We start from the raw sequence: 17,527 nt of genomic DNA, 5'->3' as shown, positions 1-17,527 counted from the left end.
GAGAGAGAGGGCACAAGTGAGCAAGGGACAGAGAGAGAGAAAGGGAGAGAGAGAGAAGCGGGGCTCACCTGTTATGGGGCTCATGTTCACCCAAAATGGGGCTCGAGCTCACCTGAAGCAAGACTCGAACTCGTGCACCTGAGACCATGACCTGAGCCAAAGTCAGTTGCTTAACCGACAGCCACCCAGGCGTCCTCTAATTCTTAATCTTCACTTAATCTTATGGCTCAAAAACCTAGCTAGATACTTAAAAGGTTCTTTTTGCTATTGGATCACTACGGCCCATAAATTTATCCTGGTAACTCAATATGTGATCTATCCACCTCCCAACTTTTGTGACCACCCAATGGAGTCTATAAACTACATGAGACCAACATAAGTTACTAACATTTGAAGTCCAAAGTGAAAGATCGCTTCTCTATGTCCTCCCCAAGTGGCTTAGGTCCACCAAAGAGAACAAAGACACGAGGTGCCTGGGTGGCTCAGTCAGTTAAGTGTCTGGCTTTGGCTCGGGTCACGAGCTTGCAGTTCATGAGTTCGAGCCAGAGTCCGGCTCTGTGCTGACAGCTCAGAGCCTGTGTCTCCCTCTCTCTCTCTTTCCTGCTTGCTCTCTTGTCTCTCTCAAAAATAAATAAACATTAAAAAAAAAAGAGAGAGAGAGAGAACAAAGACACCCAGCCAGCTTTTAATGCCAGTTCCTCTGGCAGCTTTTTATTTAGGCACCCAGCAAGCACAACCTAGATACTCCCTCGAAAGGACTTCAGGATGAGACCCACTGGTCACGTGCTGAGAAATGTCTTACTCTTTTGCAGGGAGAATGCTGTTGAACTACTTGATTCATTAATACAAGCAACTCATGTTGCAATGAGAGGCAACTCCAATTACAACGATCCTAGCGATGGCTGGGTCGAAATAATACGTAAGTCAAAGCTGCATAGATGTGCAGCGTGTAACTTGTTGCTATGACTACATAGTGCAAGCCCTGCGTGTGTGGGAGCCCCACACGGCAGCTCTTCCTTTGCTGTGGCTCAAATGACGTTTGTTTTTAGAGGTTAATTCTCCAGCCAGCAGGCTCTTCACATCTTTTACCTCTTATTAACGATGCCCCCCCCTTTTTTTTTAAGTTTATTTATTTATTTTGAGAGAGAGAGAAAGAGAGAGAGAGCGCGAGTGAGCATGTGTGCTGGTGGGGGAGGGGCAGAGAGAGAGGAAGAGAGAGAATCCCAAGCAGGCTTTGTGTTCAAAGCAGAGCCTGACATGGGGCTCGAACCCACGAACTGTGAGATCGTGACTTGAACTGAAATCAAGAGTCAGACGCCCAACGAACTGAGCCACCCAGGCGCCCCACCATTTTTGTTTAAGAGAAAAGCCACATGAAGTTCAAACTGCCCAGTTGTTTTATGAGCTAAGTCTTTGTAAAAGGAAGTCTAAATGAGTGTTGAAGCTTTTCAGCGCATTTCAGTTTGCATTGCTGTTTTTGACCGCCAGGGATGTAGGCAGATGAGAACGGACTTTTTAATTTATCAAAGCAATGTTGTTAACCTAAAAGAAAATAAGGTGATTGAGAACGTGATGCTGAGTGAAAGAAGCCAGACACAAACGGACACGAACTGTCTGATGCCACGTGTATGAAATGCTCAGAATGGGCAGATCTGTAGAGACAGAAAACACACTGGTGGTCGCCAGGGGCGGGGCGGTTGGGAGGAAACGAGGAGTGACTGCTAATGGGCACAAGGTTTCTTTTGGGGGCATTACAAATGGAATTTGGCGATGGCCGTACAACTCTGTGCGTGTACTGAAAAGCACTGAATTGTATACTTTAAATGGGCGAGTTGTGTGGCATATGAATTGTGTCCCAACAGAGCCGTTAGAAAAGAAAGACGTTAATGTGCAGCAGGTCAGGAGAGCAGGGACCACCCAGGCCGGGTAGGAAGACTCGGGCCGGGGTGTCTGCAGCGAAGGGCTTGCAGGGGATCGATCGGCCAAGGAGGTGAGGTGCGTGGCACGGGCAGCAGCGGTGAGCCACGCTAGCTTGCCACGGCACACCCGAGTTCAGCTGTGAATCCGATACGTGTGTCTGGCCACTGAGCTCCAGCTCGCTCTGCTTGTCAGTGTGGAAGCTCGAGGCCACGGTTTGTGGTGGCAGAACTGGGACCAAAAGCCGGGGTTCCAGCCTCTTTGCTGTCTCCGCAGCCGGCAAGTCAGGCGGCAAGTCTTTCTGACGTCGTGGGGGGTCTTAAGTGTGTAAATATGCTGAACAGAAAGAAAGCTTCTTCTGTTGCTCTCATTGACGGGTTGCCTTTTGGGGCCAGAGAGAGCTAACCGGCTCTGCAGTACCCGCTTTCCTAAGTCCCCTCCTGTCGCTGCGGGTGCGGCTGCACCCCTCCCCTCTGCCTGGCCGGTGTAAGCAGCTCTCTGCGTCCAGCACACTTTACCTTACCACCTTCGGTCGCTTCGGCTCAGCGGGCTGGAATTCGCACAAAGAACCATCCAGACACTTGCCTGTGCTCTTCTCACCCGTTGTGATTCGGTCTGGATCATTATGATCCCCGGCCCCCTCCCCTCTGTGGGCGGTGAGGGATCACGTCATGTCTGTGGGCTCGACGTGCCCATATCACTCTCTGACTTTGGGAGGGGTCCTGGGGGCCATGGGGCCATGCCCCATGCTCCAGCCACTAGACCCCGGGTTGGATCCTCATCTGGAAACAGAATCTTGTCAACTCCTGGGCTTTGCCACCTAGGCCGGCTGGATGGGCTGTGGACTGCCCGAGGGATGGAGGGAGGGGGTCAGGAAAGCACCTGAGAAGCGGAACGTGTGGCAGGTTTCAAGACCGAGAACCCAAGGTGGTTAGGTAAGAAAGCGGAGGTGATGGCATTTTGTTGCCTTCAAGGTGGAAGCAGTTAGCTTCTCTGTCACACGTAAGCCCAAATCAACCCTGGTCCTGGTTGATAAGCAGAAGAGAAGTGACGCTGAATGCGCGCATCGAGGAGGAGGAAATTGGATGTCATAAAAACACGGTGTCACCACCCGCCACCCCTCCTGTAATCCACCTCGCTGCTTTTCCCGAGGGCTGGTTTTCAAGATGAATGAAAGTTGATTTCCTCTTCAGTTCTATTCTCTTCCATGTGTGTTACTCTATGACAACACATTAGGAAATTGCTTCCGAACTACTTAATCCCTACTAACTAAAGTTGTTAGCTGCATTTCAAATGTCGTACACAGCTTTTACGAGAGCAGTGACAGCATGCCCTTTGTCTTGTGGCATCTTACTGCAATTGTGTGGTATTTCTGCTAAAACTCTGGGGGAGCTTGGAGCTTGGGAACTGAATCAGGACTTATGGCTTTATTATGTGGGTCAAGGATTTTATTATTAAGTTGAGTTTTTTCACTAAAAAATTATTTGAGAGAGAGAGAGAGAGAGAGACAGAGACAGAGAAAGAGGGAAAGAGAGAATCTCAAGCAAGCTCTGCACTGTCGGCACAGGGCCCGACGTTGGGGCTCGATCTCACAAACTGTGAGATCGTGACCTGAGCCGAAATCGAGAGTCAGACACCTAACCAACTGAGCCACCCAGGCGCCCCCGTGGGTCCGGGACTTTAAGGTTCCAGTGACTGGCTTTACAAGGAAAAGTTTTGAACTCAATGGATAACACAGTTATTAGAGGTGAAAGATGCAGTAACGTGATTGCTATCTAATAACGTTTCCTGTTTTCTCCCCCTGCATCATGACATTGCAGGAAAACCGTTACTAAATTATTCTTTCCAAAATGCACCGCTTGACATCTCTGTAGGCGCAGATGCCCCCGACACAGACACAGGGGCAGACCCATCGGTTAGTGTGAATGGCGTCTGCACGGATATTCCTGCCCGGCTCCACGTCCGCATCCTCAGCTCAGATGCTGGTGCAGTGGAAGGGATTACTCAGCAGGAGATACTTGGCATAGAGACAAGGTTTGATTGCATCTTGGATAAGTGTCGTTTGGAGAGAGTCAGTAAAGTCGAGAGTGCTCCGAAGAACAGAGAAATGCCACTTTACAGTCTGATCGTGTATTTACAAATTGCAAATATTAGCCACGGGAGTATATGTATAAATGGAATATGTATCCACTGTGTGTGTAATGGTAACTTGTTCTCACAAGTATTTGTGAAGCTGTGTGTGAGGGATTCTGCGGGTCTCTTGGGGGGACAGAGATGAGCAAGGGGTGCTTTGTGCTGAGCACAGTTGAAATCCGTGAAAGTAATAATCCACTGGGGTACATGATGGGGAGGGCGTCTCCCAAAGGGGAGTTGGGTGCGGGTGCCGGAACAGGAGCAAAGGGGGGATGCTGGATAGGCAGCAACGGCGGACGTTAACCACCAGACACACCCGGTAGTGCTCTGCTAAGAATGACGCGGTGCGTGTGCACGTGACACGTGACACGTATAAAGGCGCCTTCGTACTGCGCCTTGCACTTGGCAAATCCTCCCAGATGGTTAGCTGTTGTTCTTATTCTCCTATTGTTTATTACTGTAGCCGGGTGATCGGCCTTTGAGGTGCTCCTCTCTCTCTGTGCTATTAGAAATTTTACATCATCCAAAGAGGGGGACAAATTACTAGAATTTGAACGTTTTTAAAGAGAATCCCAATTTATATTGTTGCTGTCAGTTACCTGATGCTCTTAACAGATTAGAAACGATTGGTGGATGTGTTACCTGCAAATCTTTTCCTCCCAGGCTCTCCTTAGTGAACTGGCAGTTCCAGTGTGGGCTTACTTGCGAAGATAAGGCCGACCTTTTCCCTGTCAGTGCGTCCGTCCAGTTTATTAAGATACCTGCACAGTTACCCCGTCCACCAACAAGGTAAACCGGTTGGCAACCTAAGTTGATGTTATTAGGAAGCAGAAAAATATATACTGGAAAATAAGTTTATTTCTTTCATCAGGTTTTGGTGCGTCTCATCAAAAGCGTGCTTTGTTGTACCTACTGTAATCTTCTAAAATGTTTTGTAGATTCCAGATCAATTTTACAGAGTATGACTGTAACAGAAATGAAGTGTGTTGGCCACAACTTCTATATCCTGTGACCCGGTATTATCAAGGTAGGGTAAAGCAGATTTCTGGAATGGTTATCATTATGTAATGTGGGGGAGGGGAAGAGAGAGAGGGAGAGAGGGAGAGAATCCTGAGCAGGCTCTACGCTGTCGGTGAGCAGAGCCCGATTCGGGGCTTGACCTCACGAACTGTGAGATCACAACCTGAGCTGAAATCGAGGGTCAGATGCTTAACCAACTGGGCCACCCAGGTGCCCCCATAATATTAAAAAAAATGTGTCACAGAAAACTTAAAACGCATAGAAAAAAGTTAAAAAAGAATTACCAGTAAGGTTACCACTCAGAAATTATCACTATTATTGTTTTGGTTTACTTCTACCTAAATAATTACCAAAAAAGTTCAGAAGTAAGAATTTTGCTTCATTTCATTCATTTTTTTGCAGGGGAGCCTTATTCTCAGTGCGTGGCCAAGGGCTTACTATTGGTATCGTTTTTCATGTTAGCTGTGTTCCTCAGTAGCCCCTGGGCCAGAACATGCCAAGTGTGAAATTTCAGCTGCCATCTGACTTCTTGCAGACCACAGACTTCAGTGATTGGTTGTACTTCTGTGTACCTCTCTGTAAAATTATAATAAATGCAGCGCTTTATTTTTGTAGCAAATTTTTCTTAAGTGCACTGCGAATTTAATCCACACGTGTAACTATCCAGATGTGCAGAGCAATGCAGGAGAGGCGTGCATTCTCACCGCCGGACCAGGCTGAGCAAAATGCATCAGAGGGTCAGCTGGGTAAATAAATATTAGAAGGTTTAGTGTATCACAGGTTTCTAAAGTCAGAGGAATTTTGGTCCAAATAGATTAGTCTTACCTTAGAAAGTTAGTATTTTCTCTAAATTTTTATTTCTGTTGAATTGATTAATTTCCCCTATTCTAAAGAAAGAATTAAAAATCCATAAAGCCTTAAAATGTATATATTATAAAATCTATTATTTTGTGTAAAGACACAAAATAAATTGATGAGGGAGGGGCTGAGGGAAGGAAAGTAATATCGAGAGGAGGGTAAAACAAAATCAGGAGTAAAGGTAAATCTGTGAAAATACACACCAAAGACCTTGCATATAGCTAAGGTAGACCCCTTATTTAGTCTTTAGTTTACAAAAAACCAAGTATGATTAGCTACAGGAATCATAGGTGCATGGATTTAAAATAAGCTGGTTTTCAATGAAGGACAGTTTTTCCTAGTTGAGCCTTGACAGAAATTCCTCCTGTGGCTCCTTCCAGGGGGACAAATGGCATGATGCAGGGGTCACTGGGGGAAATGGATGTCTTCAACCACAGCCCTATCGTGGGCACACAGCAAATCTCAGGAGTTTTCTTTGTGGGCCAGAGAAATGTAGTCATGTTTCGTATGGACTTTGTATACTGTCCGTAAACCTAATTTTGAAAAGTGATTGTCTTCCCTTTCACACGCTGATCGAATTCCTCGTGCCTCCTGACTTCCCAGACACGTCGAATGTGTTGTTGCATTTTCCAATATAAACCTGTGAATCTAGTTCTATTTTTTACTAATTCATATTAAACATGTAACTAATGACATAAAAAAGTTTCTCCCCCAACACCACTCACTATTTATATTTCATTGAGCAATACTGGATTCCCTTCTGCTGCTCTTTTTCTTTGATTTGGGTCTCTGTGGTTGAAGTGATTACATCCTATAGAAGGTGTAAAAAAAATTGTCTTTTGTCAAATAAAAGGAAATGCCCACTGATCAATTAATTGTAGTGATTCAGAAAGTCTTTCTCCGGCAGTTAGTGAACTAGCTCTGGAAAATTAATGACAAATTTCCAAATGACAGATACTCGAGCCTGATTTTGTGGGCTTTGTTAGGGTGACTTTTGTAGTTAAGAGGGGAAAAGCACACTTTGGCAGAAAAATGGCATCTGAGGGACCTACTATGTGTTTTTAACTTTTACGTTTATACATTCACGTATGCAGTTGAGAAATACTTATTGAGTGGCTACTACATGCTGGGCGCTGGAGATACCAAGGCAATGTCCCTTGTCTGGTGGAGCTCCCATTCTAGTGGGGGAAAACTGGCAGTAAATACAGACAAGACAATTGCGGACAGTGGTAGGTGTGATGAAGAAAATAAAACAGGATGGGGTGGAGTGGGGTGGGAGATTACCTTAACTAGGCGTCGGGGACAGCCTCAGAAGCTGGAACATTTGAGCTTAGACCCGGAGGAGCCAGCTTTGAGAGGGTGTAGGAGAGGGATGTTCTAGGAAGAGGGAGGAATCAGCAAGTTCAAGCGCACCTACCTGGGATGATAGCGGAAGGCAGGGGCGGCGGAGCAAAGGGAGACCAGGGCTAGGCGATGGAGATGAGCGCTTGAGGCAATAGAGGGGTCAGATCCTGTGGGATCCTGCCGGCCATGCTAAGAAATTTGGATTTTATTTGGAAAGCAGTGGCAAAAGCCAGAGAATTTAAACTGGGCCGCACCAGATTTTCGTCCTGTGTCAGAGATCACTGTAGCTGCCGTGGGGAGGATCCGCAGAGCCGGTGCGGGGGTGGGGAGGCGACAGTGCCGGCGTCCGACCCGGCTTTCTGATCTGCATGGGGGGCGGGACCCGAGAGAACGGCCCCGCGGCAGGAGCCAGCCGCGAACCCACGATGCGGCGTAGTTCCGCTGGTATGAAATGTCCCGAGAGGGCAGATCTGAGACTAGGCTTTCGCGATTGCCGGGAGCTGGGGAGGGAAGAAGAGGGAACTGACTGCGCGGAGCAGGTGGAATCCTTTTCGGGCTGATGGAAATGTTCTAAAAGTGGATCGTGATGACGGCTGCACAACCACTGTAACCTTACTAAAAATCACAGAATTGGATGCTTCAAATGGGTGAGCTTTACGGCACAAACTCAATGAAACTCATTTTCAAAAGCTCTAAAGAGCTGAGCGAAGGGCCGTTTTCTGCCGGGAGCCTCCGCGGGCGTCCGTCGGCCGCAGGATTTGTGCGGGTTGGCCCAGCCGGGGTCGCCGGCGGCCGTAACTCCGGGCGTCCATTGGTCGGCCGGCGGGGGGGCGGGCGCACGCGGGAGGGCGGAACCGGAACCGGCTGTAGCCGGGGGGCGGGGCCTCGCGCGCGCTGTGGCTGCGGCGGCTGGAGCGGGGCCGCGGTGGCAGGACCGGGGGCGGCAGCTGCAGCTCGGAGCCCCATGGTGCGCGGCGGCGGCCAGGCCGCAGGAGGAACCCGAGGCCCCGGTCGCCCCGGCTGACCGCACGGACCCGAGTGGCCCGGAGCCGCCGCCGCCCGTCGGGCCCCGCCGGGGCGCGGGCCGGCCAGCCATGGGGTCCCTGTTCCGGAGCGAGACCATGTGCCTGGCGCAGCTCTTCCTGCAGTCCGGCACGGCCTACGAGTGCCTCAGCGCCCTGGGCGAGAAGGGCCTGGTCCAGTTCCGAGACGTGAGTGTCGCCCGGGAGACGCGGGCCGCACCTGCCCGCCCGGCCCCGCATCCCGCCTTTCTTTCGCTCAGGCCTCCCTTCCGCGGGCTCCTGGGCAGGGGCGCGTCGCTATCTCCGTTTCGCGGGCGGGGAAGCTGGGGCCCGGCTGACCGGCCCGAGCTTCCGCAGAGCGGAGCCCGATCCCAGGGTCCGGGCGTCTGGTCCGCGGCGGCTTTGGCCGGGTTGGTTAGGAACGCTCTGTGTAGGCTTCATCCACTTCGGGTAGTGCCATCAGATGCTCCGGAGCGCCGACTCCGTGCCAGGCACAGCGCTAGACGGGAGGGCAACATCTGTGAGGCCTTTTGGAGTCCTTCTGGAACTTACGGGGGTGGCGGGGACAAATATTAAGCAAATACGTGAACAAAACGTTTGCTGTGAAGGTAACTACAGTCGGGTGGTCAAGGAAGGCCTCTTTGAGGAGGTGACGTTTAAGCCAGGATGAAGCCTGAATGGGAAAGAGCTGGTCCTGGAAGATCTGGGGGAACAGGGTCCCAGACGGAGGGAACCGAAGGAGCCCAGACCCCGGATTGGGAACGAGCTTGGTGTGAGCACGTGGAGGGGAGGGGGTTTCTGTCGGTTTTGTTCACTGGTGTATGATGTGCATAGGGCTGCCTAATAAGGAGGGGGAGTTGTCTTCCCAGCAGGTAGGGATAGACACTTGTTTATGTCTGTTTACTTGTTTATTATTTGTTTACACCGTGGATTGTCAGCCCCCAGGGCCAGGGGCCTCTTCTCACTTGTTCACTCCTGATTCCCCAGGACTTAGCACAGCCCCTGCCATTTGTGGGCATTAATAGGCATTTGTTGAATGAAGGAACAGGCCTTTATTGAGCGTTTGCTCTGTTCCAGATAGTGTTTTTCGTGCTAGCAACTCAGTGGTGAGCAAGGTGGCCGAGGTCCTTGTGTTCTTGTTGTGCATAGCCTCGGAGGAGACAGATAAACACACTCTGTGCACAGGGATTGTGAAAAGAACAAGGCGTGGAAGGGGAGTATTAACCAGGATCTACCACTTAGCGATTGAACTGGAAGTCCTTTCAGGGGAACATTTCATTTCCCGGGCCACAACTTTCGTCTTCTGGTTGTTTCCCTTCATCTCTCTGAGGGGCCCTTCATTTCAAAAGGGAACACCCCTACCCGAGATCTGATATCAGTGACCCTTGGGTCGGCTCCAGAGGAATTGCAAGGTCAGGAAGAAAGTCTTGAACGACAGCCGAGGCTGCAGGGAAGGCCCAGATCTCTTCCTGTTTCCTGGAGCCACTTGGGCTTCAGTTCATGGTGCCCACTTACCTGGTAGGGGCTGTGATCAGCTGTGAGTAGCACCGGAAGGATTCAGGAGACAGGAGCGGAACTGGCTCCCTTCTGTATAACTGGTAGACTTGTTCCTTCCTGTTAGTACTCAAGTTGAGAGAGACTGATATTATCAAGCTTAAATCTTAGAGGTTTGAACAAAGGCCCTAATTACAAAGACTCAGGTTTCACTGAGCGCCATTACATTAGGTAGTAGGGTATATTGGGATCCTTATCTGAAAATCAGGGAAAAAAAAAGTGCATATGAAGAGCTCAGCTGTGTGTGTTTGGGTTGACTGTCAAACAGCATGGGTGCCTAGAGTAAAAGCTCCGTAACATCTGACACATCTCTTTCCCCTTTCCGGAATTCCTCACTGACTTTGCCTTCACTGGCTGGGATAACTAACATCAGTCTTTTCTGGCTTGCATAGGCTCTATGATTTTCCCCTTTCAGTACTCCTGAGGGCAAGGAGGCAGGCGCGGGTTGCTGTAGTGACAGCCCATGAGAAGACTTGGAAAAGAAGGTTATTCCCCTAGCCCGGGGGTCTCAGTGAAGGGCAAGTGCATCTCCCTCTTCTGACAGTCTGCAGTCTAAGAACAATTTTCCCCAGTAGTCCTTGAGCTGCTGGAGTAGGAAGATGGCTAGTGTGGGTATCAGTGAAACCTGCACCGGGTAGCCTCTGCTGGTTTTTCTGGGTTGAAGGTTGTTAGCCTCGGGGAGCCTGGGTGGCTCAGTCTGTTGAGCTTCTGACTTCGGCTCAGGTCACGATCTCACGGTTAATGAGTTCGAGCCCCACATCGGGCTCTGCGCCATCAGCGCAGAGCCTGCCTTGGATCCTCTGTCCCCTCTCTCTGCCCCCTACCCTGCTTGCTCTCTCAAAAATAAACATTTAAAATAAGTAAATAATTAAAAAAAAATCATAGGTTGAAGGTTAGTCTTGAAGTTCCCCCCGATCTGTGGAGATGCGTCCCAAGACCCCCAGTAGGTGGGTTGCTATCCGAAACCGCGGAACCGCGGATCGTACTGAACGTTGTCCATATTGTGTCTCTTCCTGTGCATACGCACTGTGGCCCACTGCAGTTCATAGCTCAGGCACTGTCGGAGATTGACAGCAATAGAACGATTATAAAATGTACCGTAAGAACAATTATGTGAATGTGTTTGTGAGGATATATGTGAGTTACATCTCTTGTCAGTTTATCTTCTTGTCCTGTACTCACCCCTCTTCTTCCGATGATGTGAGACGATAAAACGTCCACGTGACAAGAGGAAGCGAGGCGAATGATGTAGGCACTGGGCCGTGATGTGGCGCTGCTATTGACCTGGGGAAGTGCCAGAAGGGGGATTGTCTGCTTCGCCACCAGGGTTGACCTCGGGCGTCTGAGACCCTGGAAAGGCTCAACTGTGGACAAGGGGCACTACTGTGCTTCCTGTCACTGGCCTAGACGTAGGGTGACATTGCCTCCCTAAAAAGAAAACAGAAACGAGATTCTGTAAAAGAAACTGCACGGCAGAAAAAGCCAGGTGACATCTGTGAGACGGTGGGGGTGGTGTGTGTCACACCCAAATACGTTTGTATTGTTGCCGCAGAAATTGGCCTCCTCATAAAGAGTCTACTGTTTGCGGAACCACCATGTCCACGTGGAGTTCGCCAGTGTTTGATGTTGAAGAAAAAAAGCCCTGAAATGGGGCAGTGCCGTCGTTTGTAGACCGCTTGGGATGCATCGCTTCCTTTTCATTCTGGGCTCTGCGGATTGTGCCTGAGTCACGACGAACTTGAAAGCGGTTACTTGAGATTAGTGTGATCCCAGAAATGAATGTGAATGTGACAAGCAGAAGTGAAATGGGAATTTTTATCTTACTTCTGGTTAATCCTTTTAAAAAAATTAGAAAAACTGAACGAGAACTGAGCCTTTGGGGTCGACTCTTCCCGGTTTGGGCAGTTTCATGGCAAGCTCTTGTCTAATTGTGGTTTCTGAGAGTGCCCGACATAAGTGATGGGGTGCAGGAAAGATAAAATTCTTGCCTTAAATGCCTTCCAACATGAGTGATCACTGTAACCTTTTTTTGTTATAAAATAATAAATGTCCATTGTGGGAAATTTAGAAAACCTAAGAATAAGATACTAACCTCTATGATCCTATTATCTAGAAATAAACACTCCAACATTTTCGTTAATATTGGTTTAACGTTATTTTTCTAATAATATTTTAAAGTGTACGTATATACGTATTTTCATATAATTGGAACCACACTGAACATATCTTTAATTTTTTCTAGACACAAATCAGAACTGACTTCCTCATTACATTTTCTTTCACCATATATATATATATGTGTATATATATATAAATATATATATATGTGTGTGTGTGTGTATGTATATATACATGTGTGTGTATTTTATTGTTTTAAGCTTTGTATTAGAAGTTAAGTAGAGGGAAGAGTGTTTGGGAACAGTGAGTTCCTGTGGACCCGTAACATAAATTCATGGCCCCTCATTGCAGCCTTCCACCTCCGGACAAAATCTGTCCCTCCCCTCTCAGACCAGATTATTCTGAAGCAAATCTCGTGTGTATAATTTCTTTCATAAATATCTCCATAATTATCTCTAAAAAGTAAGGACAGTTAAAAATCATAACTACAGGGACTCCTGGGTGGCTCATTTGGTTGAGCGTCTGACTTTGGCTTAGGTCATGCTCTCACAGATTGTGAGTTCGAGCCCCATATTGGGCTCAGTGCTGACAGATCTGAGCTTGGAACCTGCTTTGGATTCTGTGTCTCCCTCTCTCTCTGCCCCTCCCCCACTCACAGTCTGTCTCTTTCTGTCTCAAAAATAAATGGTAAAAAGAATAAAACAAATCATAACCACAATATCATTATTATACTTAAATTTTTATGTAATAATTTCTATTTTTTAAATGTTTATTTTTGAGAGAAAGAGACAGAGTGTGAGTGGGGGAGGAGCAGAGAGAGAGGGAGACACAGAATCTGAAGCAGGCTCCAGACTCTGAGCTGTCAGCACAGAGCCCGGCGCGGGGCTCGAACTCACGAATTGTGAGATCATGACCTGAGCCGACGTCGGACGCTTAACCGACTGAGCCACCCGGGCCCCCCTAAAACGTAAGTTTTAATAAGGGCATAATAATCAGTTATACGAACCATAATTTTTATACCCCTTTATTGATCTGTATCATAGAATTCACCCATTTCAAGTGTACATTTCATTGTTTTTTTAGGAAATTGACTTAGGCGTCCATCACCACGATCCAGCGTTAGTAGAACATTATATCCCCCAGTAAGGTCGCTTGTGCTTACATACAGTTAATCCCCAGACCTGCCTCCAGCCCCAGGCAGTCACTGATCTACTTTCCGCCTCTAGATTTGCCTTTTCGCCGGGACATTTCATGGAAAGGGAATCGAACCGTATGTGGCCTTTAGTGTCTTCTTGAAAGACACACTCGCATTGTTTCTGAGAGTCATCGCGGTGTTTGGTGCGTCAGTGGGGTGTTCCTCTTGATCGCCGAGCAGTGTGCTATGGTCTGCGTGTGGACCATAAGCTCTTTGACCAATTTTGTATTGTTAATAATTCTTTCTTCTATCGCTGAGGTTGACGTTCTTCTTGGTAAGTTTTTGTAGGTATCCATAGGTTTTTGCTTAGGTTAATTTTCTTCATGGGATGTTTCTGGGCCAAAGGGTATTTTTCAGGCTTTTTTTGGTAACAGTTGCCAAGCCGCTTTCCAGAAAAGCTGTGTTGGTTCCCACTCCCATCCAGTTAGTGTGTGAGGATGTACTTTTCCCTAAAGCCTTGCCCATCATATTTTATTCTTAAAATCACATTTACCTGTACATTTTAGAAATTTCAGAGCAAATTTTTCATCCTTTTCTCAGCTCAACCAGAATGTAAGTTCCTTCCAAAGAAAATTTGTTGGTGAGGTGAAGAGGTGTGAAGAACTAGAACGAATATTAGGTAAGTGTTATTTTATTTTATTTTGTTATTTTGGGGGGTTAAGTTTATTTTACTAACTTAATTATTTGTATATAAGCAAGCCTTGTTCACTTTAGAAAAATTAGAAAATATAGGCCAGCAAAAAGGAAAAAAGAATTCACCATCCTGTACTTTTTACTCTTTACCTATAAAAGTAAGGATTCACATATATAACTATCAGGCTATTTTGTTGTCAGCTCTGTTTCTCAGGAAGTCCTGTAACATCTTTTCGTATCAATAAACAGATGGACCCCTCATCATCCTTTTTTTTTTTAAGTTTATTTATTTATTTTGAGAGAGAGAGAGAGAGAGAGACGTGGGAGGGGCAGAGAGAGAGAGGAAGAGAGAGAATTCCAAGCAGGCTCTGTATCAGCAGTGGAGAGGGACCGTGACCTGAGCCGAAACCAACAGTAGGTCACTTAACTGAGCCACCCAGGCACCCTAGACGCGGCATCATTTTTAATGGCTGCCTAGTATTTCATGAGATTAATGTGTTAATAATTTATGTAGCCAATCCCTTGTAGTTTATCATAATTGAAGACATTGTATACATGTTACTTAAAATTATGCCAAAGATCAAGGGAGGCATGAAATGACAGATTGGCTTTGTTTGCAAAGGTGTTAGATCAGTGTTCCCTTGATGGTTAAGCTTCACAGCTCAGTAGCTCAAGGCTACTTGCTTTATCTGTAAGATCTTTACCGTCTTAGCCTAAGATAGTCATCACTATCAATTCCAGTGTGAAGTTCTGACCGAAATGGGGGGAGGGAGAGGATGATTGCATACCACCTACTGAAGTACAAAACTTTTTTTTTTAGGAGGATGAAAGAGGGGTGCCTGGGTGGCTGAGTCAGTTAAGCGTCTGACGTGGGCTCAGTTCATGATCTAAGAGTTAGTGAGTTCGAGTCCTGCTGCGCTGACAGCTCAGAGCCTGCAGCCTGCTTCGGATTCTGGGTCTCCCTCTCTCTGCCCCTCCCCTGCTTGCACTCTTTCTCTCTCTCAAAAATAAATAAACATTAAGAAAAAAAAAAGAAGGATGAACAGAAAAACATGGGGATGAGTGAGCCAAGGAAGGGACAGAATATGACTTTCGAAATAACTTTTTAAAAAAATTTTATTTACATATATATATATATATATATATATGTGTATATATATATATATATATATGTATATTTATTTATTTAGAGAGGGAGAGAGAATCCCAAGCAGGCTCCCTGCTGTTATCACAGAGCCGAACACAGGGCTCAGTCTCACAAACTGTGAGATCATGATCTGAGCTGAAGTTGGATGCTTAACCAACTGAGCCCCCCAGGTGCCCCTGGAATGATTCCTAATAGCTAATATTTATTGTGGATCTTTATCTTTTTGAAATTTATTTTATTTTTTTTTTATTTGAGAGAGAGGGAGGGGGAGGAGCAGAGTGAGAGAGAATGAGAGACAGAGAGAGAGAGAGAGAGAGAGAGAGAGAGAGAGAGATTGAATCCCAAGCAGGCTCCATGCCCAGTGCAGAGCCCAATACGGGGCTTAATCCCACAACCCTCAGATCGTGACCTGAGCCGAAATCAGGAGTCAGATACTCAACCGAGTGAGCCATGCAGACACCCTGGATTTTATGATTTAATTGGAGATTTTTAAGGCCAAAACACTTTTAATGATCTGAAATCTATTCCTTGCATATTGTTTGAAGTCCTTGTTCCTTGTGTGGATCGTGTGCGATAGAGTGACAACATATTCCTTTCTTTGCAATATAGTGAGTCCTTGGGCAGGTCGTGGATTAGGAATGAGGTTTTTAAAGGCAGTGACAGCACATCAGGCACGTGTAGGACTTCCTATAGCTTAAACTGTTTCAAAAAGCATATAGATTTCAAAAAGGAAAACAGATGTCCCAAGTAAATTAGGTTTAATTGGTGAAACGATTTGTATCCCATTTCCGGAAACCTCTTAAGCCCCGTGCTTCCTTTGCTATCCTGTTAGGGAGACATCCTCACCTTTCTGTTTCTTCCTCTCAATAAAATAACTAGTAACTCTTCTCCAAGATATTCTGTCCGGTTATGAGTTTACCAGGCGTTGTGACTTGCATCCTAAGGACAAGGATGCTTCATGGCATTGAAAATGTAAACTGAAGAAATTCGGTTAATTTTGCCTGGTTCACTGCGAGTTTTATGAATCTGGCTGTCGACGTAAGTAGGGAAGCAGCGCGGATTGTTGTGAGTCCGAACGGCCTGGCCAGCGCGGAGCTGTCCGGAGAGCCTGGCTCTCTGCCCTGTGCCCTCAGGGCCCCCTGTGCCCCTCAGGGCTCCGTGCGCCGCTAGAGGCTGTGCTTCTCCTGGGGGATTTACTTCCTCCTAACGGCACCTGCCAGGGAGTCCCGCTGCTGTCTCCGGGGGGGACGATTCTAGGTCTGTCCCTGGCTTATCCTGCACTTCTGAGTGTGTCTCATCTGCAGGTACAGAAACAGCTGCGACTCCAGAGTTCTTTAACTAGGGTCTCAGACATAAAGGAGACTTGGCGGGATTTCAGGGAATGTTTGTTAGGTTATCGTCGATCTTGTCACTGCGTGCTCACCTCTGTAGGTGGTATTATTTTGTAGATCTTTGGAAGCGAGGTTGTGAGAGGCTTTTTGTAAGTCAGTTGGAGTAAGCAAGACTTCTGTGCATTCAGACATTAATTTTGAGGCGACCCAGGAATGGTTGGGACGGAAAATGTTCTGACTGAAATGTCTTGGAGCGGGTTTTTGAGTCTAATTTGTTTACCTTTTATTCCCACAGCATATTTGGTACAGGAAATTAATAGAGCTGACATTCCCCTGCCTGAGGGAGAGACCAGTCCTCCTGCACCCCCTCTGAAACAAGTCCTAGAAATGCAGGTAATGTGTTTCTGAAGAAGCTGTTTTAGGTCGCTGATCGCAGACACTGCTCGTCTACTGAGTTTATATCGTCCAGGGCTTGTCGGGTTTTCTTCTCAAAACCGTGGAATGAAAACTAAAGAACAATGCTATGGTTAGCCCTCCAAGTTTTGTTTTTTTTGTTTTTTGTTTTGAGAGAGAGGAGGGGCACAAGTGAGCGAGGGGCAGAGAAAGAATTCCAGGAGGGGTAGAAGGAGAGAGAGAAAGAGAGAGAGATAGAGAGAGAGAGAGAGAGAGAGAGAGAGAAGTGGGGCTTGAACTCAACTAAAGCGGGATTCGAGCTCACCTGATGTAGGACTCGAATTCACGAGCTATGAGATCATGACCCGAACCGAAGTTAGATGCTTAGCAACTGAGCCACCCAAGTGCCCAGCCCTCCAAATTTTAAGTGTAATTTAGTTTTCTTGTAAAATGTAAGATGCACGCTCCCTTTCCAGGTGGTGTTGAGCTGAAGCTAATGAAAATTGGGTTGTGAAATGGGGTGCTTAGTCAGGTAATGTTTCTGAAAGTACGTTCCGGGCTTATCCGGGCTTTAGCGTGCCTCTCCTGGCGTGAATAAGGGAATCTTCAGTCCTGGACCCTTTGCCTTCTGCCAGACTCACGGACCTCCCCTCTGATGCTCAGAAGCTAGTATGAAGGTGATAGGTCATTCCAGGTCAGCAGCAAACAATTCCTTGTCCCTGAGTTCAGTGTCTCAGGGATACAGCGTTCCCCCCGAGAACCCTGGCTTGTCTTGTTAGTCAGCGCCCCTGTGACTTATCCCCCGAGGTTTGTGTCGATCATCTGATAGTTCATCGCACTGGGAACTAGACTAGAGCCCCTT

The 17,527-nt window shown here is 47.2% G+C and overlaps 2 protein-coding genes across 10 annotated transcripts in view; both read left to right on the top strand.

The window, feature by feature from the left end:
• The window catches only part of TCTN2 (tectonic family member 2), a 28,041-nt gene extending 22,365 nt beyond the window's left edge, over positions 1-5,676 (top strand). For 3 of the 7 annotated variants that reach the window (XM_042910905.1, XM_042910904.1, XM_042910902.1), the window contains 5 exons: positions 813-919; positions 3,792-3,951; positions 4,714-4,839; positions 4,989-5,077; positions 5,473-5,676. In XM_042910905.1, the coding sequence (XP_042766839.1) occupies positions 813-919; positions 3,792-3,951; positions 4,714-4,839; positions 4,989-5,077; positions 5,473-5,576 (586 nt within the window). In that variant the 3' untranslated portion in view covers positions 5,577-5,676. Of the gene's footprint in view, positions 1-812; positions 920-3,737; positions 3,952-4,713; positions 4,840-4,988; positions 5,078-5,472 lie in introns of those variants that run through there. The other 4 variants (XM_042910901.1, XM_042910903.1, XM_042910900.1 and 1 more) reach the window with 2 other exon arrangements.
• Positions 5,677-7,900: 2,224 nt separating this feature from the next.
• ATP6V0A2 (ATPase H+ transporting V0 subunit a2) overlaps positions 7,901-17,527 on the top strand; it is a 44,162-nt gene continuing 34,535 nt past the window's right edge. Inside the window, exons 1-3 of one of the 3 annotated variants that reach the window (XM_042909994.1) lie at positions 7,901-7,919; positions 13,702-13,780; positions 16,568-16,665. In XM_042909994.1, the coding sequence (XP_042765928.1) occupies positions 16,660-16,665 (6 nt within the window). In that variant the 5' untranslated portion in view covers positions 7,901-7,919; positions 13,702-13,780; positions 16,568-16,659. Of the gene's footprint in view, positions 7,920-8,168; positions 8,484-13,701; positions 13,781-16,567; positions 16,666-17,527 lie in introns of those variants that run through there. The other 2 variants (XM_042909993.1, XM_042909992.1) reach the window with 2 other exon arrangements.

The sequence above is a fragment of the Panthera leo genome, chromosome D3 (assembly GCF_018350215.1).
Source record: "Panthera leo isolate Ple1 chromosome D3, P.leo_Ple1_pat1.1, whole genome shotgun sequence".
NCBI lineage: Eukaryota > Metazoa > Chordata > Mammalia > Carnivora > Felidae > Panthera > Panthera leo.
This window is presented reverse-complemented; position numbering and strand designations above follow the sequence as displayed.